The 24,189-nt window shown below is 43.8% G+C and overlaps 1 protein-coding gene across 15 annotated transcripts in view; it reads left to right on the top strand.

Annotated features, from left to right (window-relative positions):
* nav3 (neuron navigator 3) overlaps nt 1-24,189 on the top strand; it is a 927,909-nt gene that overhangs the window by 872,500 nt on the left and 31,220 nt on the right. For 14 of the 15 annotated variants that reach the window (XM_072552054.1, XM_072552051.1, XM_072552053.1 and 11 more), the window contains 4 exons: nt 9,391-9,474; nt 11,111-11,222; nt 12,558-12,685; nt 15,327-15,493. In XM_072552054.1, the coding sequence (XP_072408155.1) occupies nt 9,391-9,474; nt 11,111-11,222; nt 12,558-12,685; nt 15,327-15,493 (491 nt within the window). The remainder of the gene's footprint in view (nt 1-9,390; nt 9,475-11,110; nt 11,223-12,557; nt 12,686-15,326; nt 15,494-24,189) is intronic. The other variant, XM_072552048.1, reaches the window with a different exon arrangement.

Here is a 24,189-nt window from a genome sequence, read left to right as displayed (position 1 = left end):
ACTTGTGGTTCCTTGCTGTGTATAAAGTAGAGGTGATGGCCTGGTGGTATTATCACTTGTCTGTTAATTCCGAGATCCAGGTAATGTTCGAGGGACCTCGGTTCGAATCTTGCCACGGTAGGTGATGGAATATGAATCCATTATGAGTCTGGTGATGACCAGGCATCCACTGTTGATTGTTGGAAAAGCCCATCTCACTCATTGAAGTCCTTTATGAAAGGAAACTGTCTTCTTTACCTGGTCTGGCCTACATGTGACTCCAGACTCACAGCAATGTGGTTGACTCTTAGCTGCCCAAGTCAGTGATGCTTTCATCCTGTGAATGAAGGGATTATGCTTCAGGAGTGTTCAATGGTGGCTGCCCAGTGATTGGGATATCTTGTTCTTGTAAAGCAACTCAAATGTGACTTTTATGTTTGTAATGTTCCTATGGATGGTCTAGTGAGTTAATGACAGTCAGTTAATCCAGTTGTACCTTCTGGAGCCAGAGTGTTGGCAGACTGAGCATCTATAGCCTGTTTGTGGGAAGTAAGCATCTCAATGAAAATTCCTTTCCCCCTTGGGGAGCCTGTGTCCTGGAATAGCTGGGGAGTCTAGAACATGGGCACAAAGCTTCTGGGTAAGGGCACATCCAATTTGGACTGAGCTGAGGAGACATTCCTTTGGAATGTGTACCTCAGTGGGCTGGGGTGTTCAGTTATTGAGCAGGTTCAAGAAAGGAAACAATAGATGTTCGGGCATTGTAACTCTGAAGGAATGTGAGTTCAGTGAGGATTGGAGGGGATTGTTGTTGAGGATGAGGTGGATGGCCAGTTGTTACCAGTATCCAATCTGACTGAGGGGGCTGTACATCCTCGACCCTGAGAATATAACAACTAGGAGCAGGAAGAGGCCATTCAGCCCCTCGATCCTGCTGCACCATGCTGCCTGGCAAGCTGTGCTCTTTCAGCCTCCCTTGGATTCCAGCATCTGCAGTTTTTTTTGTCTCTAATTCAATACCATCATGGATGATCTCACCTTGACTTCACATTCCTGCTCGCTCCCCAAAGTCCCTCAACCCATTTCTAATTAAAAATCTGTCTATTCCCTCCTTAAATTTACTCAATATCCAGCACCCACCGTAGTCTGATGCAGTGAGTTCCATCGGATTCACAACTCTCTGAGGGAAGTAATGCCTCCCCATCTCTGAAATGTAACTCCCCCCGCCTCCTATTTTGTAAGTCAGGCAGTGTGCTGTGTTCACCCCCGAATGTTCTGACAAGATGCTGTTGTAGATGAGGCTTTGTCTCTGAGGGGAGCCCTCTCGTACCTGCTACCACTTCAAAAACCAGGGACTCGATTGTGTGTGTGTCTGTGTACAAGGCAACATCATCCATCTGAACAGCTAGAGAAGCAGCCAGTCAGAACAAAGGAACAATGGATAATTGATGGACCATTCAGCTGACCTGCAACAATATTAATTCAGTGGAACAGATGATATTTATAATAAATATACTCACAGGGGAGATTCCGCTGCTGGAATTGATTTGGTAAATTGTAAGAACTGCATCTAAATGTATAATATGTTAACCACCTTTGATTGTATTATCAAACAAGAGGGTGAAGCTTTAATAGTAGGTTCTTCAAAGATGAATTGTTGATGTTGCAGACTGTTTGAACTAAGAAAACCTTTTGCTGTGCTCTCAGTTCAGCTGGTTTGTGAGGTTGATGCTGATAATGTGCCTTGATTACAGATGAACATGTAAACATTTAAACAAGGAACAAGATGAGGCCACTCGCCCCTTTGAGTCTGTCCCCATCCCACTCCCATTCAATAATCAGATTTTAACTTGAAATCTCCATCCTGCTTATCCGCCCACTAACTTTTAATCTCTTTGGTCATTGAGAATCTCGCTATGTCGACCTTAAAAATATTTAAAGATTCTGCGTCTGCTGTCTTTTGAGGAATTCTAAGGACTCATAACCCTGAGAAGAAAAACCACATCATCTCTGTTTTAGGTGGGTAGCCCCTGACTTTGAAACTCTGGCTGACCATGAAATCTCACTATCTCCAACAGAAACTGGTTTATACTGGTGTCCAGAATGGAAGAAGGAGGAAGAGAAATATCCCAGTGGAATGGTACCGGGATTCCGGGTTGAGATAATGAGGAGAGTTACTGAGCTGGATGTGTATTTCCTGGGATAGGTGGTTCGGGGCTGATTTGATTGAAGTTTCTAACAGTAACATTCTGGCTCACTAGCTGTTATGTTTCTTGGGAGAAGGTTGAGTATGATTATCCTGATCCCAGTGAGATGAGAATTCTTTTATTGAAAAGTTCAAACGGTCTCTCCTTTGTGTCCCTTGACTCCCCCTTCAGACTTGTCCCACCCTTTGTACCCCCTTGTTCAGTAGGTCCTCCAGCTCTGTTCTCTCTTTTACAACTCCTCACTCCTCTTTACAGCCTCTCCCCTCCCCTTTGCTTCTCTGTTCCCCAACCCCATTGGCCTCGCTCCTTTACCCAGCACCCTCACTCATCCTCACTTCCTGAGAGTTGGAGGATTTTGTAAGGAATTGATAGGTTGGCTGGAGAGAAACCCCTTCCACTCATGAGAGAGTCTCAGATGATTAGATGTAGTGTTGAAATGAGAGCTTCGCTATTCACAACATCACACTGGTCAGAAGAGGCCTTGTAGCCCATTGGGTCTGAGCTGACTTAGTAACACTATCCCACTTTTCAGCCCATTTAGCCCATCACTCTGAATGTTTCAAGTGTGCATCCACGTTCTGGAGAGTAGTCAGGGAACACTCGTCCATACCTACTGGGATTGAAGTGTAGAACTCTCCAACACAACCAGCAGGAGCTGCAGGAGCTACGTCAATCATTTGAAATCTGACGTGTAAGAGTCAAGGATATGAAATAGTGGAACCTGGCTGATTTGATTTGATTTGTTTGATTTTATTGTTGTCACATGGACTGAGATACAGTGGAAAGTGTTGGTTTGTGTGTTATACAGGCAGATTGTATCATACAGAGTGCATCAGGGAAGCAGGACAGAGTACAGGGTACAGTGTTACAGCTGCAGAGAGGTTACAGAGAGAGATCAGCAGTTACATTTGAGAGGGTTGTTCAAAAGTCTGATCATAACGGGGAAGAAGCTGTTCTTGAATCTGTTGGAACGTGTTTTTTAACTTTTGTTTCTTCTGTCCGATGGAAGAAGGTGGAGGAGATTATAATCGGGGTGGGAGGGGTCTGTGATGATGTTGGTTGCTTTCCCGAGGCAGTGGGAAGTGTAGGCAGAGTCAGCGGGTGGGAGGCTGGTTTGTCTGATGGACCGGGCTGTGTTCAACACTTTCTGTAACGCCTGGTGGTCTCAGGAAGAGCAGTTGCCAAATCACACTGTGATGCATCCAGATGGATGCTCTCTATGGTGCACTGAAAAGAATTGTAAGAGTCAATATGGACCTGTGAATTTCATAGCCTCCTGAGAAAGTGGAGACCCTGTACTTTCTTGACCATTACGTTGAGGTGGATAGACCAGGACAGATCACTGGTCTCTCAGGAACTTGAAGCTCTCGACCATCTCCCCCTCAGCCCCATTGATACAGACAGGGGCGTGTCCTCCACTCCACTTCCTGAACTCAGTGACCAGCTCCTTCATTTTGCTGAGGGAGAGGAGAAAGTGAGGACTGCAGATTCTGGAGATCAGAGTCGAGAGTGTGGTGCTGGAAAAGCACAGGTGGTCAGGCAGCATCCAAGGGGCAGGACAATCAATTTTTTGGGGATAAGCCCTTCATCAGGAATGAGGCTTGTAGGCTGGGGGGACTGAGAGATAAATGGGAGGGGGGGTGGGGCTGGGGGGAAGGTGGGAGTATCCTGCTCCTGCTGTATCTTTCCAGCACCACACTCTTGACATTGAGGGAGAGATTGTTGTCTTTACAGCATGCTGCTAAGCACCCAGCCTCTTTCCTGTGTTCTGAAAATCAAAGATCCAATTATAGAGGGGGGATACAAGACCTAGGCCTTGGAATTAAGAGATGAGTTGTTTGGAATTATGATGTTGAAGATGAAACTATAACCAACAAGTAAGAGGCTGATGTACGCATTCTTATTATCCAGATGTTCCAGGGATGAGTGTAGGGCCAGGGAGATGGAGTCTGCTGTGACCTGTTGTGCCAGTAGTTGAATTGCAAAGGACTGAGGCAGGCTGGGAGGCTGGAGTTGATGTGAGCCATGACTAACCTCTTGAAACATGTCGTAATGATGGAGGTCAGAGCCACTGGGTGGTGGTCCCTGAGGGACACTGCAGGATTTCTCTTTGGATGGGATGATGCTGGTCTTCTTGAAGCAGTTGGGGATTTTAGATCAGAGTTAAGGAGAGGTTTAAGGTTTTTGGATGTGGATGAGCCCTGGTCTCATTGAGTGGTGGAAGCCCAAGCTCATGATGCTGAATGGCCTCTTCCTGTTCATTTCACTGGAATTCCTATGGCCCATAGGAAATGCCCACTCTCTGTGAAGCCCAGCTTAAACTTACTGTCGATATGTCCTGACCGTAGCAATTGGCCGGGTTTAACAGAAACCCCTCCTGCTAGCCAAGTGAGTGAGCATTCAAGGCCAGCTCACAATGTCCATATTCAACCTGCCGCCTGGTCAGACAGAAGGTGAATATTGAATATTGGAAAGAAAGACATGTTAATATTCATCAGGACCCATGCAAGAATGCCAAATTTCAAACAATCACAACCATTTATACTACAGAGAAAAGGTTGCTGATTGGCTGGCAAGTTGACTCTCATTTGCCAAGGAGTTGTCAAGGAGAAAGCTACATTGACAATTAAATTAAGATAATCAGTCGCACTTGTAACATGGCTTAATCACACATGGCTTTTGTTCTCTGCAAAACAGGACTGTGTAAATACTTTGTGACTTTGCGATGCACTGACTAATCTGAGTCAACTTGCCGACCAGTCACTCCTGTAGTAGGAATTATAGTAATTTTACAAAATGTGACGTTTTTGCATTGCTCATGCTGAACGTGAGAGAAAACACTTCCATGATATGTCTCCCCTTTCAGTGATGTCAGTATTGATGAGCAATTGTCAATAAGTTCCTCTTGCTCGGCATCACTAAACAAAACACACATCAGCAAGAAAGCAGCAGAGCTTTTGAGTTGAAAAGAACTCCTTGGAGAAATTTAGCTTATGGCAGAGATTTTTATTAATAAGTTTCTAACAGTATAATGAAATACCAGGCATCAGCATGCCACACCATTTCAATGACAGCAGCAAGTGCTTAAACATTGAGTTAGATCTGTCATTTCAGATGTTCCATTTTAAATCTTCAACACTCTTGCCCCCCAGCTCCTCATTAAGGATTATTAACATTGACCCCATTCAGTTCATTGTAAAAATAACACAGACGTTGGGAACTATGCAGAGGTTTTGAAAGTATCGCTATTGGAACTGAATTCTATAATAGAGAAAGGAACGCTTATTTGTCAAGAGATTTGCCAAAGACTGAGTGAAGGAAAAATGCTGATTTTTCAGCTTGGGGCTCAGCTATAATGTGAGAATATCCCATTATAGCTCTGGTTAACCCAATTCATATTGCATTCTGGCTATAATAAACCGTAAATGTGTCGGTGGGGATATAATTTCAATGGTCGTGGCCGCTGGTTTATTAAGGAATAGTACATTGATTTGAGTTGCGTGCTTGCCTTGCTTTAAAAAGTGGTTTCTTTTGATGGGAAGCAGAGAGAGATCTGTCAGCACTGGGATATAATTACATCCTTCTCACCAGGAACAATTCAACAATGATGATAGACCTCCTGACACAAACCGTGTTTCTCGTACAGAGCTTTTCTAATTGAACTCAGGTGCCATTTTATAAAAGATACTTGACAGTTTTGTCCCCTCCGTGCAATTGATGTTCCATTTAGCAAAAGTCAAATTGACAGAGAAAGTTATTACGTTGTAATGAGGCCTGTCATTTGTCCAATGTATAAATACACTTGAGGCCCTGAATACTGATGCACTCTATGAGTAATTCTGCTTTCTGTTGCAAGGAATTCATGACTTTTTATAGCCTTGAGGTTCTCTGAGTTTGGAACTGGGAAGGATTCCAGATTTCCAATTTGTCTTTCATCCATGGAGTCATGGAATTGCAGTCAAAGCTGTCCCTGCTAATGGACTGCCCAAGATAATCGGAGCGCTACCTCCGCATTTGGGGAACTGATTGTTGGCCAGGATTGGGTTTGGTGGGGGCAGCAAATACTGGAGACCTTGAATGAGAAACATGCCTAAAGCAAAGGTTTCAAGCAACCTGAAAAATGAGCAAACTGCCTCGTTCTGAAAAAGTCGCAAAGTGAGTGTAGACTGCTGCTCAAACTTTCCCAGATTAATCAACACCCTTGAAATATCTCCATAAAGCTTTTCTAGCAGTTGTGCCCCCTACAGCAACAGCAAGCGTGTTTCCATGGAGACAAATCTATCTCAGTCTCTTGGGCATGGGGCTGTGAATGATAATATAATTATTTTATTGGTGTTGCAATTCAAGTTTTGAATATTACTGAGGAGTTTTGATGAAAGCAAAAGTATTAAGGATTATGGGCCAAAGGCAGGTATATGGAGTTAGGCTATGGATCAGCTATGATCCCACTGAGTAGTGGAACAGGCTCAAGGGGCTGAATGGCCTACCTATGTCCTATGTATTATTACTGTGCAGTAGATTTTTAATTGACCTTTAATTTTTGTCAAAATAAACTTTGCATGATTTATTACATTCAAACTATAATGTAAATTTATCTTCATTTATTTGCAAACATATATAGAACATAGAGCATTCCAGCGCAGTACAGGCCCTTCGGCCCTTGATGTTGTGCTGACCTGTGGAACCAATCTGAAGCCCATCTAACTGACACTATTCCATTTACGTCATATGTTTAGATCAGAGAGTGGTGCTGGAAAAGCACAGCAGGTCAGGCAGCATCCGAGGAGCAGGAGAATCAATGTTTCAGGCAAAAGCCTTTCATGATTCCTGATGAAGGGCTTTTGCCCGAAACGTTGACTTTCCTGCTCCTCAGATGCTGCCTGACCTGCTGTACTTTTCCAGCACCACACTCACAGCTCTCCCTGTCCACCCTATCTAACCCTCTGATTATCTTATATGTCTCTATTAAGTCACCTCTCAAACTCCTTCTCTCTAACGAAAATAGCCTCAAGTCCCTCAGCTTTTCCTCCATACCAGGCAATATCCAAGTAAATCTCCTCTGAACCCTTTCCAAAGTTTCCATGTCCTTCCAATATATATTTGGGAATTGACTTTCTCTAATAACTCAAGAGAAAGCAGCAAAAAGCATCACTCTATATAAAGCTTAGAAACTTCAGATATCGTTCAGATTTCTTCTAAAGGTTCTGCAAAAACATTGAATATTAATCAAAATTGTTTTTAAAAGTCTTTGGAAAAGTGAGATAACGCAGGATACAATCTTTAATTGAGAAAAAAAACCTGGGTTTGTACACGATAAAAGGGAATGAGGATGGAGGGATTAAGGAAAGAGTAACGATAGTGGGTTTTTGAGGTTATGGGAAAACATGGGCGATGCTGGGGAATAAAACCAGTCGCTGCATCTAATGGTTACCCATGTTGTTACCAGATGTAAATATCTCTTAGCATCATTTGAGATATGTACTGATCCACGCTGTATTGGTACTGTGTTTTATTTCACAATGATACAATAACATTGTAACAATGGATTGTGTCAATAACCTTTTACATTGGACCAACAGAAGCCATGCGAATGATTCCAATTATAGAGCATACAACATGCAACATAGAACATAGAACATTCCAGCACAGTACAGGCCCTTCAGTCCTCAATGTTGCACCGCCCTGTGAAACCAATCTGAAGCCCATCTATCCTACTATGTTTATCCAAAGACCATTTAAATGCTTCTAATGTTGGCGAGTCTACCACCGTGGCCGGTCTGTTTTTTCTGAACTGGACATTTTTGGAAGGTGTCTGCATGAGTATAGAGACTATCTGATCCCAATCTGCTCCATTGTGTGATAGCCCTATCTCTGACCCAGCAAAAATCCCAGGGCAAAATTCCAGATTTGTGACAACGCTCAGAAATAATTGTGCACTTGTGAATCACTTTCTCGTTATTGCAGTGATGATTTTTGCTGTTTTCTGGAGTTATTACATGTAACTGATCACCGACTGTGTGCATTTGTGAATAAACCTATGAGATTTATTGATCAACTTTAATACTGCAATGGCTGAGTGGGGACCACTCTGATTGATTGATCTGATTTATTGCCATGTTTACCTAAGTACAGTGAAAAGCTTTGTTTGTGAGCATTATAGGCAGACCATAGTAAGCAAGGGCACACAGATCACAGGCTGTTTGGACAGAGTAAGGCACTCAGGTTACACAGGGACAAAATAAAGCAAGAGGAATCTTTACAGACTTAGAATTTAGTGTAGAATTTAGACTTAGAATTTCAAAGTGTAGTATGGTTATAAGAAATGTTAGAGTAAGATCTGCTGTAGGGAGCTCCCAAGCAGTTGCCTGGTGTTGGCGCCATCTTGAAAGTACCTCTTGCCACTCAGTCATACAATTCCAGGTTCAAATCTCATTCCGGGGTTTCAGCACAGAACTCAAGGCTGACATTGCATGCAGTGCTGAGGGAGTGCTGCACTGTTGGAAGTGCTGTCGTTCGGAGGAGACATTAAATTGAGGCCCCTATTTTTCAGCTTTGGTAGAGCTAAAAGATTCTGTGGCATGACAGAGTTCTCCCTGATATCCTGGCCAATATAAATCCCTTGCCCAACATCACAAAAAATGATTACATGATTTGACACTGCTGTTTATGGGAACTTGCTAAGCACAGATTTACTGTAACTAGTGATATTAATGAGATCAGCCAGGTGGTTGTCATAGAATATGACTTTCCTGATTGGGGTTGTTGACCTGATCCAATCAGGGAGCCCTGACTGACAGATAAAGAGGGGTGTGTCAGAGATACTGCCACACTGGGAGATGACTCTGAATGAGGCAGAATTACAGTCAAGGATTGTTCATGTGTAAATAACAAGTGACTTAGTGACAGGACCTCAACCTCCATGGAGTTATTTCAGTAACATTTCTCACATTACAACAGTGACTACATTTCAAAACTACCTCATTCAATGTAAAATGCTTTGAGATGAGATGTCCGGTGGTTGTGAAAGGAGATATATAAATATAAGTCTTTCTTCCTTTCTTCTTTAAAACATAACTATTCTAATCATGAACTTTTCACATGGTCGACACTGGTTATTGTGACTTTACCTGGCTCATTGAGAAGATACAGATAGCAACGGGATAATTTTATTGTAACGATTTTAACCTTCATCCTGTATTGACAGGCTCACCTCGTGGCTGCTTTTGAACAGAGTTTAAGCAACATGACCTCCCGGCTACAGAACTTAACTATGACTGCTGAGCAAAAGGTGAGCTGTGTGAAAAATCTAACACACCTTCGGGAAAGGGCCTGATATCTCTTGGCTATCTTAGACAAATCTACTGACAGTTTGATTCAACTAGTTTGCAACTAATCGACTACAATAACTGATTATATCTATTTTAATCATGGAAATGTTTTTAACTCCACTGTGTGAGCTTTTAATTTTAACTGACTGACCATGAAGAAACACCAACAGTTTGTTGAAAGATGAAACTTGGAAATTAAATAAATTACAGTGTTGAGGAGGCTATTTGTCCATTGTGTCTGAGTGAGCTCTTTGTGAGAACAATCCAAAATACATCCCATTATCTCACTCACTCTACCCCCTTTGACCAGAGCAGCTGTTTATCGAACTTTCCTGAAGAGTAGTGAGATGTAATAGGTTGCACATTTGGAGGAAGAAAGAGCTTCTTACTCTCTGTTTACCCCTCATCACTGACTCCTCCACACCCCCAGCCCTCGTCAGAGAGAATGACATTTCCTTGTTCACTCCATTGAAGATATGAAAAATAATTTATTGAATTAACTCTCATTGCTCCAATGGGAAGAGCCAGGATGTTCCAACAACAGCTGTACTGTACACCATCAGTTTGAACATGAGTTTCATGGGGCTTATTGTGACTTCCTGTGAGTCTTTAATTGGGAGAGATTCATATGCTTCACCCCATTCTCTTAATCATCGATATAATAAAATCAAAGTAGATTGCATTAATATAGCACCTTTTACAACCTCAGGACATCCCATATTGCTTTACAGCCAATTAAGGACTTTGGGAAAGTCATCCCTGCTGGGATATAGAGAATGTTGCAGCCAATGTATCCATGGCAACCTCCCACAAACAGCAATAAGACAATGACTGTGTTAATTTGCTTCTTTTTGATATTGGTCAAGGGATAAATATTGGACCAATATTCACTGTTCACAGCTGATGCACTGAACTCATTGACTTTAATTGGGTTCGATGTGTTCATGTTCAGCCTGATAATTCTTTTTCTGTACTCATTCATGGGACGAGGGTGTTACTGGCTGGGCCAGCATTTATTGTGCATCCCTAATTACCCAGAGGGTAGTTAAGGGTCAGCTACATTGCTATGGGTCTGGAGTCACATGTAGGCCAGACCAGGTAAGGATGGCAGTTCCTTCCCTAAAAGGCATTAGTGATCCAGATGGATTTTTCAGATAATTGACAATGGACTCATGATTATCATTAGACTCTTAATTCCTGACGTTTTTATTGAATTCAAATTCTAATATCTACTGAGGTGAGATTTGAACCCAGGCCCACAGAACATTAACTTGGTTTTTGGAGAAAGTCCATCAACAATATCATTAAGCCATCACCTCACAGTAAATTCTCATTTTGCAAATGTTAAAATGCTCTGTCTTGTGTAATCGTGATTGCTCCTGACTGAAAGTGCTCTTACAGTCGGTGTGATAAATACTGATGTCAGCTAAACTGGACAGATTCACTGAGGTGATGAGCTCTCTGTGGAGCGAGTACAGATCGGGAGCAGCTGGTTGTGAGGGGGTCGATTTGGCTGGGTGGGGGGGAGGGTGATGTGGGACTGGTGGAACTACTGTCTCCATTTCAATGAAACAGCTTCCTATTTCTCTCCCGCAGGAGTCGGAACTCACTGAGCTGAGAGAGACCATTGAAATGCTGAAGACACAAAATTCTGCTGCTCAAGCTGCCATCCAGGGAGCTTTAAATGGCCCAGACCATCCAAGCAAAGGTACAGAGTGAAAACTGGGTGCAGCAGGGTAGGAGCACTGCTCATAGCAGGAAGCCATTCAGACCCTGCTAGCCATTCTGCCATTTCTTTATGGTGTGACTTGTGTTTGCTCCATCCCCCATCACACCCTCTCAGAGCAAACACGAGTTCATCTCAGCCTTGACCATTGTCATTGGCCCAGCATTCAAAGCTTTCCTGAGGTAGGGAGACAGTTTTCAGATTCCCCATGAGACATGCTGTCTCGGTCTGGTCCATGTTGAAGATTAATAATGGTTTGTCGTGGGTTTCCTGGCCAGAGCTGGTTTTGTTTTGTCAGTGATGGTTTACTAATGCATTGCAATGGTGTGTAGTGGTATTTTCCTGCTCCTCGGATGCTGCCTGAACTGCTGTGCTTTTCCAGCACCACTAATCCAGAATCTGACTGGATTAATCAGTCTAGGTTAATGTCCTGGGGATGTGGGTAAAAGTCTCATCAATTTGAATTAAATAAAAAATGAGCTAATGACAACCATTGTTGTTTCTTGTAGAAACCTATCAAGTTCACTAACTCCCTTTGGAGAAGGAAATCTGCTGTCCTTGCCCAGTCTGGCCGACAGAAATATGGTTGATTCCTAAACAGGGGTTATTAATCCTTAACTGGAAATTAGGAATTGACCATAAATGCTATCCTAATGAATGAACCAAAATAAAAACTGTACCCTTGGGGGAAGAGTGAGGAGATAGGTCCGAAGGCCAATCAGTTGGAATTGAAACCACACTGTTGACATTGCTCTGAACTGGACTCAACTTGTCCCTGAGTCTTCCTGTGTAGTTTGAGCGAAGTGAACAATTGTCAGGCTGTGCCTGTTTCCTTCTATAAGCTGGTGTGGAAACGAAAGCTCAGCACATTCCGTTTATTGTGGAGAGTCTGGCACTGGAAAAGGCAGCATCTCCTCAGAATCGAGATTTCGGGCATAAGCCCTTCATCACCCAGGCCTCATTCCTGATGAGTAGCTTATTCTCAAAATGTTGACTGTCCTGCTCCTTGGATGCTGCCTGACCTGCTGTGCTTTTCCAGCAACACACTCTCGACTCTGATCTCCAGCATCTGCAGTCCTCGCTTTCTCCCACATTCCGTTTATTGGTTTACAAAAGCCGCCGACCTCCCTCGGTCTCATCTTCCTTTTGGTCCTTTCAAACCAGAGATCAGTTTCAAATAATAAATACTTCCTGGTTTTATTTTTTTCAAACGGTTACGATGTCCTCCACCAATGACTTCTCTCCTTTCACCCATTCCTCGAGTTTATCAGTAACAGAGTGTCCCACGGTGCTCAGGGTGTGACTCTGATTTCCCAGTAGATATACGGATTAGAAGACAACATTCCTCAGACAGTGTTTCCAGCATCAACAGTGCGACCAGCCATTCCAGCATCGGGACTGTGAATGATAGCGACTCAAAGAAAAAAAAGAAGAAACAGAGCTGGGTAAGTTCGGTTTTTTTTTAATCGGCACTTGCTGTGAAAGTGATCAGTGTGCATCACTTTGAACAGTTTCCCAAACTTCGTCCGCATTCCAAATCTGTCAAGTCACAGGCAGTAGGAGCTCTGTTTGAAGGGCTAGCACTGAAATGGCTGTGGTGAGCTGAATGGCCTCCACTACACTGGAAGCTGCCAGCTGCTTCAATTGGAGAGTTGCTTTGTCAGTAAATTCTTAGAGAAATTGCTCAAAGGAAGATTTTTGTTCCAGGTAGAAAGATGGCTACAGTTAAGCTGTTAGCTTTGTTTCCTGATGACTCTTGGATATTAAATCCTAGAAATGTTAACATTCTATTACAGGGGTCAGTCATTTTTATTTCCCTCGAAGTTTTAAGAACTTTTAAAAAAACAGCTTCTGACTCTTAATCCTCCCCACTTGCCTGGATGGGGGCAGCTCCAACAACATTCAAGAAGCTTGACACCATCCAGGGACAAAGCAGCCGCTTGATTGGCACATCCACCACCTTCAGTATCCACTCCCTCCACCATCAACGCTCAGTAGCCGCAGTGTGTACCATCTACAAGATGCTCTGCATAAATTCACCAAAGATCCTCAGACAGCACCTTCCAAACCCATGACCACTTCCATCTAGAAGGACAAGGGCAGCCAATACAAGTTCCCCTCTAAGCCACTCACCATCCTGACTTGGAAATATATCGCTTTTCCTTCACTGTCTCTGGGTCAAATTCTGGAATTCCCTCCCTCAGGGCATTGTGGATCTACCTACAGCACATGGACTGCAGCGGTTCAAGAAGGCAGCTCACCCCCACCTTCTCGAGGGGCAATTAGGGACAGGCAATAAATACTGACACAGCCAGTGTTGCACATTCCAATGAATGAATTTTTTAAAAAGCCCTCCTATTTCCATTGCAACTATAAAGAATAAGTTTAAGGAGGTGATACTCTGATTTTAAATTAGTAATTGTTTAAAGGGAGTGGGCAGGAAAGTGGATTTGAGGCCGCGATGGGATCACCCATGTTCATCTCAAAAGATGGAGCAGGCCGGAGGAGCTGAATGGCCTATTCCTGCTCCTAGCTTTTATGAGATAAACTGTAACATATAACATAGAACATTTCAGTGCAGTACAGGCCCTTCAGCCCTCAATGTTGCACCGACCTGTGGAACCAATCTGAAGCCCATCTAACCTACACTGTTCCATTATCGTCCATATGCCTATCCAATGACTATTTAAATGCCCTTAAAGTTGTTGAGTCTACAATTGTTGCAGGCAGTGCATTCCACGGCCCTACTACTCTCTGAGTAAAGAAACTACCTCTGACATCTGTCCTATATCTATCACCCCTCAATTTAAGGCTATGTCCCCTCGTGCTGGCCATCACCATCCGAGGAGAAAGGCTATCACTGTCCAAGCCATGTAACCCTCTGATTAACTTGTATGTCTCAATTCAGTCACCTCTCAACATTCTCTCTAACAAAAACAGCCTCAAGTCCCTCAGCCTTTCCTTATAAGACCTTCCTTCCATACCAGGCAACATCCTGGTAAATCTCCTCTGAACCCTTTCTAAAGCTTCCACATCTTTCATATAAAGCTGTGACCAGAACAGTGCGCAATACTCCAAGTGCGACCAGCTGCAGCATGACCTTGTGGCTCCAAAACTCAACCCTCCACTTATAAAAACTAACACACTGTATACCTTCTTAACAACCCTATCAAACTGGGTGGCAATTTTCAAGGATTAAGTAACAATATTTATGTGCAGTGTACTTTACCTCTGCATATACTTGTTTTTAAACAGTGTGTAAGAGCACAATGGGGATTCTCGCCTTCCTGATGTAATGATGCTTAATCTTGTGAAAGAATGGCCTTTCCTGTGGGTGGCACGGTGGCACAGTGGTTAGCACTGCTGCCTCACAGCGCCAGAGACCCGGGTTCAATTCCCGCCTCAGGCGACTGACTGTGTGGAGTTTGCACGTTCTCCCCGTGTCTGCGTGGGTTTCCTCCGGGTGCTCCGGTTTCCTCCCACAGTCTAAAGATGTGCAGGTCAAGTGAATTGGCCATGCTAAATTGTCCGTCGTGTTAGGTAAGGGGTAGATGTGGATGTGGGGATATGGGTGGGTTGCGCTTCGGCGGGGCGGTGTGGACTTGTTGGGCCGAAGAGCCTGTTTCCACACTGTAAGTAATCTAATCTAATCTTCCTGCTTCCAGGGTTTACTCTCCTGAACCTCTGCTTGTCTCCCAGACTGCTGACTTGGATTCAGTTGGGTTGAAAGGTTGGCTATTCTGTCTAATTCCCAGCTCCATTTCCACCAATTGGAACATCCAGTATAAATCAATCACCATGACAACCAGTCTCCACGACACTGATGTCAGTTTCAGAATTACCACCATGTGATTTGTTTCATTTCATTCCTTCACGGGATGAGGAATGTCACTGGCGAGGTCAAAGGTTTTTGCCTTTGTCCAACGTGGCTGTCTGAGGGCAGTTAAGAGTCAGCCCTGTTGCTGGGGGTCTGGATTCACATGTAGGCCTCACCATGTAAGGGTGGCAGATTTCCTTCCCTGAGAAATATTTGTAAATCCGATGGGTGTTTTGACAATCCTTCAAAGTTTGACTTTTACTTTCCAGCTGAGAAGCTCCTTCAAGCAAGCTTTTGGTAAAAAGAAATCATCAAAACCCAACCTCTCTCATTCGGACATCGAAGAAATCACTGACTCCTCAATTCCATCATCTCCCAAATCACACCAGGACTCAACAGATCCTGGATCCCTGAAACCATCACATTCTACATCCGCGTAAGTGATTTGAAAGATCTTACAGCTACATAAACGTGGGCAAAATAAATTAGGATTCACAATTTCTGAACAAGGTTTGGAAACATTTAAACCCCACCCCATGACCCAAACCAACTTGATAGCTCACCCGTTACTGTCTGCTGTGCTCTAACTGAGGGAAGGCCAGTATGAAATAAGGTCAACACTTCATCCAGAAATGGAAGATGTCTCCATGAGTCTGAGCAGAATGCCCCTCCTGCTGCAGTCTGGAGATTGGAGGGGATCAAATCGAGCAGGAGTGTGTTAGGTGGGTACCCCAGTGTCTTTCTGTTTCTACCCCCAATTGGTAGGAAGACCTGCAAATGTCAGTCACCCCCCTCCCCCCCACCCCCCCCACCCCCCCACCCACTGCTGACAGCAGCACCATGAAGTGGGTAATTAAAGCCTGAGCACAGGGCAGTACGTTGCCTCACTGAAAGAAAACTCCTGTCAGTGTTACTTTTGGGTTTCATGGGGTGGGGGAATAGTAGGGGGCTGTTGTTGAATGGCACTCAGTACCCAATTGAGGAGCTTGGCGTCAGGAAGTAGGCACTCTCTAGTCCCTGCTGAGGACCCCCTCTCCAATCCCAGTGCAGCCATTACTTTGTGACCTTCTCCTGTATCCCCAGGTTCCTCATCCATCCTGACCCTTCACGGTGTGTTGGAGATGAATGGGTTGGCCTTTCCCCAGGGAGGGCAATGTGGGAGCCCTGCTTCTGTCCAGCCAGTGGCTAGTATGTGCCTTAAATACCACCCAGTTTGTTTTACAGCCAGGAAGGGGGAATGGTCTCATTAATTAGTTAATTAATTAAAACAGAAACGTGGATGGGGCGGTGATTTTTGCCAGAGTCAAGACTTAGCCAATCAGGCAGTGAGACATGAAATAACTGAAGAGAGGATTAGAGGAGTCATGTGAAAATAAAGATCACCATAGATCTGAGCAGAATTGGGAATTGTAAAGGCAGTAAAATGCCCCAATCTCACTCTCCAGACCATCTCACAATCCTCCACATGCAGTGAAGGACCCCATTGTCCCATAATGTTCACTGGTTCAGCTCATTTTCATGTTTGACCCATTGTGCAAGACAGGGAGACTGTGCTGCACTCCTGTATCAGTGCCCTGGCAGCGTCAGACTAGAGTCTTTCTGAAACCTCTAGAGTGGGACATCATACACAAAGCTCCCAGTGAGAGCCACACCACCTGAGTGTAGACCAATCGTTGTTGCGTCGTGTGCAGTTGTTGATATTAATTGGGAGGAAATGATCTGTTCTGGTTCTCAGGCCCTGATGTACCTGGTTCAAAAGTACAAATTGTTCAGGGTTAAAGTTGGCCCTTGGAGTGTGAGTGTCTTCGAAATCCCACAGGAACAATTTTGGAGAAGATTTGTCACACAGATTGTGGATCAGGTTGTAAATTTGCTCACTGAGCTGGTAGAATTGTTCTCAGACATGTCACCATGTTGGGTAACATCATCAGTGAGCCTCTGGTGAAGCTTTGGTGTTCTGTCCCACTTGCTATTTATCTGTCTCAGTTTGCTGTGGTGGGTGATATCACTTTCAGTTCTCTATGAGAGGTTGGTAAATGGGGTTCAAATCGATACGTTTGTCAATGGAGTTCCAGTTTGAATGTCAGGACTCCAGGAATTCCCGTGTGTGTGTTTGTTTAGCCTGTATCAGGATGGACGTATTGTCCCAGTCGAACTGGTGTCCCTCTTTGTCTGTGTGTATGGATAACAGTGATGTCTTTTAGTGGCTAGTTTCCCGCCTGTTTGTCCAATGTAACGTTTGTTCCAGGCCTTGCAGGGTATTTTGTATATGACGTTCGTTCTGGTTGTTGGTACGGGGTCCTTAAAATTTCATCAGGAGCTGTTTCAGTGTGGTGGTAAGTTTGTAGACCACCACAATGCCTAGAGGTCAGAGTAGTCTGGTCATTATCTCCAAGATGTCTTTGATGTATGGCAGGGTGGCTCAAGACTTTAGGCGTGTTGTTTAGATCTGTTGTGCAGGAATCTGTGGACCGTATTTATCGGGTACCGTTGTTCCTTAATAGGTTGTATAGGTGTTTTTCCTCAGCTTGTCATAGTTCCTGGGTGCTGTAGTGAGTTGTGGCTCATTTAAATAATGTCCTGATGCAGCTCCGTTTGTGGGTGTTGGGATGATTGCTCCTGTAGTTAAATATTTGGTCAGTGTGTGTGTGGCTTTCCTGTAGACACTGGCCTGCGGTGCTCCATTGGCTTTTTGTTCTACCATGACAGCACCAACTCCATCAGCAAGGACAGCATCCTCAAACTAGTAGCCCCATGCCTCACAACCTTTGACAACAAGATCTACAAACAAACCAATGGGGTACCTGTGGGATCACCTGTATCAGGACTTTATGTAGAATCAGTGATGCAGAGGTGAGAACGAACAGGCCTTCCCATGATCCAGCCCACGCTTTGGGTCCGCTATGTGGGTGACACCTTTGTCATCACAAAATGCAACAAATTAGAAAAAAACCCACAAACACATAAACAACATCCTCACCGGGTATAAAGTTAACCAAAGAGGAAGAGAACATCAACAGATTCCCCTTCATAGATGGTATGGTAGAACAATAAGCCAATGGAGAGCTGCAGACACGCGTCTACAGGAAAGTCACACACACAGTGACTAGATACTTAATTACAGGAGCAATCATCCCAACACCCACAAACGGAGCTGCATCAGGACATTATTTAAAACAGCCACCCTGCCAGACATTAAAGACATCTCGGAGATGCTGACCAGACTTCTCTGGCCCCTAGGCATCATGGTAGCCCACACACTGAAACAGCTCCTGATGAATTTAAAGGATCCTCTACCCACAACCAGCAGAACGAACGTCATACACAAAATACCCTGCAAGGCCTGGAACAAACATTACATTGGACAAACAGGCAGGAAACTAGCCACCAGGATACATGAGCATGGACTAGCCACAAAAAAATGTCCAACTATCACTAGTATCCATACACACAGATGAGGAGGGACACCAGTTTGACTGGGACAACACATCCATCCTGGGACAGGCTAAACAAAGACACACACGAGAATTCCTAGAGGCCTGGCATTCAAACCAGGAATCCATTAACAAACACACTGATTTGGACCCCATTTACTAATCTCTCAGAAAAAGAACTGGAAGTGATATCACCCACCTCAACAGACCAAAACAGATAACTAGCAAGCAAGACAGAAAACCAGCGCTTCACAGGAGGTTCACTGAGGATGTTACCGAGCATGGCGATGAAACATCTGAGAACAAATCTACCAGTGAGCAAATTTACAAGCTTAAGTCACAGGAACGATGCATAAGAGATGTTGATTAGTGTATAAGGTTATTATGGACTAGGCCAGACCCCTCCAAACATTTTTAAGCAGGTAGCCCAGACTATAACTTTGCTACTTATTTAGCTAGGTGTATAGTGGATATTTCCGGTGTAAATTAGCTGGGTCGACTGCCAAGTTTTAAACAAACAAGATTTATTTACCAAATTACAGAATGAAGCACAAAGAACAGAAACCAGAATACTGCATAACTTATCCTATGCAAACCCCTACTTAATGATGCTGTTCCAAAAATATGTGCAACAATCCCAATACACACATCCCTTAGCACAAAAGGTCAAATCAAACAGAGGCTTACAGTTTGCAAAGAGAGAGAGAAGTCACCAGCCTGTTTCACACATCCCCTCCTCCAACCGAACCAAAAAAAACTCTCAGCTGCCAGGAATGGCCACTCTCCTTTCTAAAACATGAAAGCCTTTGGCCTGCAGTGTCATCTGTTTCGGGGTAGACAAAAAGGGCCCCAATAAACCATTCAGCTCTGCACCAACTCAGCCGTTTCAGAACCTGGGCTGTTTTATCACCCCTGTGCAAAAAAATCAAGGGCAGAGTAACTTTGAGAAAAAAGACCAGCTTTGTGACAAGGTGAAGAACTAATTAAGATTAAGAGTGTGTGCCCATGATGAGCTGCATCTCACATAAGACATTAGACTGAGGTTCCATCTCTTCTGCCAGGTGGTCACAAACAAATCGAGCAGGATGAGGGGAAGAAGAGCGAGGGTGGGTGAGGCAGTTGTTCTGCCCTGCTCAGGATTTCCTCTTGACCAAAGTCGCCAGCGGGTCATTTACCCGATTGCTTTTTGCATGATCTTGTGTGCAAACGTTCTGAACATTTTGTGCAAAACCCCTCAGAATCACCACCTCATCAGGAAAGAAAGAAACGGTTTTGAATTATTAGCAGATTCCAGAAAACTGAAACAAAAACAGAAATTGCTGGAGAAACTCAGCAGGTCTGGCAGCATCTGTGGAGAGAGAGAAAGCAGAGTAACCATTTTGAGTGCAGTATGAGGCACTTAACTAACTCCTTCATATCACAAAACCCTGAATCCCTCTGGATCACAAAATGTGAGTGTAAAGATGGAATTTCAAATTAAAAGTTCAACTTTTAATCGCAGATTTCTAGATATGAAATTTATACGCAAGCACACACATAAGTGAACTCACTCACATACACACAAACTCACAAACTTTCACACTTACAAACTCATTCAGACACATGCAACACATTGGCTGTGTACACACACAAACACACATTCTCTCTCACACACACACAGACACACACACACCCCTCAATCAATTCAAATGTGTTCCTGTTATTAGTTACTCCATTTCATTTCTTGCCTTTTGTTTTAACCTCTGCTTTCAGCAAGCCCATGTCTCTCTGGGTGACAAGGAAACAGCTCAATGGCCCAGTGATCTATCAGCATGGGTCCCGGTAAATAGTAGTGTGCTGCATGTGGATGCACTGGATTGGTGCCTGCTCAGTCTCCAACTAGTTGGGGAATTCTTTCCGGTTAACCTTTGAACCAGCCTGCCCATTATTAAAGTGGGAGGTTTGGTTAGCTGAGTATGTTTGAGGTAAACTCACTGGCTGGGCAGACACAGCATGACCTCTGAAAGCAGTAAAGCACCAGATTCCTGAGTTTTAGTTTTGATTAAGGAATGAATGGAGGAGTGTCCTTGAAATCCTTTTCTGACCATTTTTACTGTTGTATATTTGAAAAGTCCTGCATTTATGTTGTGCCTGAAATTGCCCAATTGAGAAAGTACACTAAGACCCTGCCCCACTGCTCCCAGCATCACAAAGGTGAGAGATTGAATCCAATTACTCAAGGTCCCCAATGTTCTTGTCTGATAAACGCAAGATAAAATTGTTTCTGTACATAAAAGGAAACTGGTATGTATTATAAATAGGTCTGCTCCAGTAAGAAAATAAAGAATAAACTTGGTTAGAGTCAGGGTTCACTCTATTACCTACTCATGCTATTATCTTAACCTCTACTCTGTTTTAAACTCCCACACATTCAGACAAACAGACATAGATGTTCTGAGTGGACAAAAAAACAGTTAGAGGAGCACAGTTCAATAGCACCAATCCAGAGGATTCAATGAGGTTTAACTGATCTCCGATCTCCTTATCTTCTGGTCTTTTCATTTCTTTGTTGAAGATATAAGGCAGTGGGACATGCATTGTTCAGTTCATTATTCACTAGTTTGAGGCAAGAGCAAATAGCAAATGTTGGGAGAGGATGGTTAGCTAACTTTCAGTTCTCAATTACTTCACCACACAGAGGGAGAGAAAGACGTGTTATCTGTTTATACTCTGCCACAGAATTGTAAACCCACAGGCTGGCCCTGTGGCCAGGATCTAATCAAGGATTTGTTGCTGTGCTGAGGATTCCTGGCTGCCATAATTGGTTCTCATTGAGAAACCAGTCAGAAGTCAACCTTTAATTAAAAGCATACACTGTACAGGTATTCATGGTGCGATTGGGTCTCAATCATCTTTCCCCACTGCCTGCACCTACCCTGCAACCCCTCCAAACTCCCCCAGTGGAGGAAAACAACAGTGTAAACAAAACTCACAATGAGTTCAAGTGATTTGTTTTTAAAAATGCAATGTCCTGTTGAACAGCCCATGGTCAGAAACAGTCCTTTTTCCATTTTGATCCACAGTCAAAAATAGAGAAACATGGAAAGGTGTAGTCACTATATACCTTTTCTATGTTTCCTGAAGGTTTAGTTCCCATTGTGCAGCAGGAGAAGCAGCAGACAACCTTCACACAAGCTCCCGTAAAGAGCAATTTGATTATGACTAAATCGGCTGATTTCGAGTGAAGGAAATGTTTTGGCCAGGACATCAGGGAGACATTTCCCTGCTCTTCTTTGACTTAGCCCCCGGAATCATTTCCATTCACTGAGGGGACAATGTGGGACAGTTCACTGGAGAAACAATCTCTCCAGACACTGCCATTGGGTGAGCCAAGCTGATCATATCAAATCCCGGTCTGCAGATAGAATCATAACCTCCTGACTCCAAATCCCGAGCATCAGTGATCTGGCTAGCTGCTATTTAACAGCTTTTAATTTAACTATCAAATCAAAATAAAGCACAAGCACAGAATGCTGGAGAAACTCAACAGGTCTCGCAACATCCGTGGAGAGAGAAACAGTCAGTATTTTTAGTCTGGTATGACTCTTCTTCAAAACAGTCCTGAAGAGGAATTGGACCTGACACATTAACTCTGTTTCTCTCTCTGCAGATGTTGCCTGACTTGCCGAGTTCCTCCAGCATTCACAGATGTTAATTTAATGAGTTACGTTAGAGCATGCCTTTACTACGATCATGGCGTAAAATGGTTGAGCCTGCCATTGCTTCAGCAAAACAGAATGAAGTTTGGAGATGATGGAGATCTTGATAGGGCAAAGCAAATTCCACTTTTGGAATATTGAGTACAGTTCAGGTCACCCTGCTGTAAGAAAGGTGTTGTTGAATTTGAGATGGTGCAGAAAATACTTACAAGGCTCTTGCCAGAGTTGGAGGATTTGAGCTATAGGGAGAGGTTGAATAGGCTGGGGCTGTTTTCCCTGGAGCATCAGAGGTTGAGGAATGACCTTATATAGAGGTTTATAAAATCATGAGGGTCATGGATACGGTGAATATAGGGTTTTTTTCCCAGGGTAGAAAAGTCCAAAACGAGGGGGCATAGGTTTAACGTGAAAGGGAAAAGATTTAAAAGGAACCAAAGGAGCAACTTTTTCATGCAGAGGGTGGTGGGTGTATGGAATGAGCTGCCAGAGGAAGTGGTAGAGGCTGGTACAATTGCAACATTTAATTCTTCATCTGGATGGGTATATGATTCGGAAGGGTTTAGAGGGATATGGGCCAAGTGCTGGCAAATGGGACAAAATTAGGTTAGAATACCTGGTCGGCATGGACGAGTTGGATCGAAGGGTCTGTTTCCATGCTGTCTGTGTCTATGACTGTATGACGATATCTCAAGATGACAGAATGACTATATATACATGAGGAGGCACCGATCATTTAACAAGCTCTCAAGGCTTTTGCTTTCAAATTAATTTACAATTTAGACTCACATTACTAATGATTTGGAAAGTTACTGTGCTATGCTATAGGTGTTTCTTGGAATAAATATATTTGTTCTGAGAACATTGGGTTTGTTGTGTAACACCACTTTTCATCTTAAAGTAAAATATTAACCCACTGGGCAATAACTTGACCATGTCAGCCATTTCTAATACTGATCTGTGTGACTGTGTGTGTGTGTGTGTGTGTGTGTGTCTGTGTTTGATAAATGTCATTTCTGATCTTCTGCACACAGTCTAACCCACACCACTGGGTATATTGCACTGCATTGGCACCTGAGCAGCATCTCTCTATCTGACAGGGATTGAACCACACTGTGTTCACCCATTCTCAATCCAAAAACTGATGACATTTGTACTGACACGATTTACCGGGTGTTAGTCAGGTAGGAGTTGGATAGATGTTAGCAAGGGAGAGGGAATGGAGCTGTTAATGTTGGTTGTTAGTGAGGGAGGGGCAGTGAGAAGCAGAAAGTGCAGCCTGGGAATATGGTGATGTGGACAGCCCATTGCTGTCCATTCTCTCACATCAATACTCATGTTGCGAAATGAATCAAACCTTGGTTTTCTAAAATGCCTTTTTACTTCTCTATGTTGCTTGCTGCTGAGTCCCAGTGATTAACCTGCACACTCTGACATACTGCTAGAGAATTAGCTCCATGGGGTTTATCTGGGATCTGGGATAAGGGATGGGAGTTTGCAGGTGGGTTTGATCGCAGGCGATGAACAAGTCTCAATGGCAACGGGCCATGAAGCATAATTTGCACAGGGTCAGGGTCAGGGTCAGGGTGGTCCAGAGGAGGGATTGCTGCCCAGTTAGTGGCAGAGGGTGGGGATTGAGGAAGGTGTAGCAATGGCAGCGTGGCACTCGGAGCAAGGTCTTAGAAGGAATGGGCTGACCTTAATCTCGAAAAGAGGGCAAAGCAGTTCCAACAACATTCAACAAGTTCCACACTATCCCTCAAACCAGCCCACTTAACCAGCACCACATCTCCTCCCTCAACTGCTGATGCTCTGCAGAAATTCACCAAAGATCCTCAGACAGCACCTTCCAAACCCATGATTGTAGAGGCATAGCTATTAAGTCATAGAGTTTGGGCGGCACGGTGGCTCAGTGGTTAGCACTGCTGCCTCATAGTGCCAGGGACCCAGGTTCGATTGCAGCCTCACGTGAGTGTGTGGAGTTTGCACATTCTCCCCGTGTC

Source organism: Chiloscyllium punctatum, chromosome 32 (assembly GCF_047496795.1).
Source record: "Chiloscyllium punctatum isolate Juve2018m chromosome 32, sChiPun1.3, whole genome shotgun sequence".
NCBI classification, from domain to species: domain Eukaryota; kingdom Metazoa; phylum Chordata; class Chondrichthyes; order Orectolobiformes; family Hemiscylliidae; genus Chiloscyllium; species Chiloscyllium punctatum.
The sequence above is the reverse complement of the archived record's forward strand: the minus strand, read 5'-3'. Positions and strand labels throughout refer to the sequence as shown.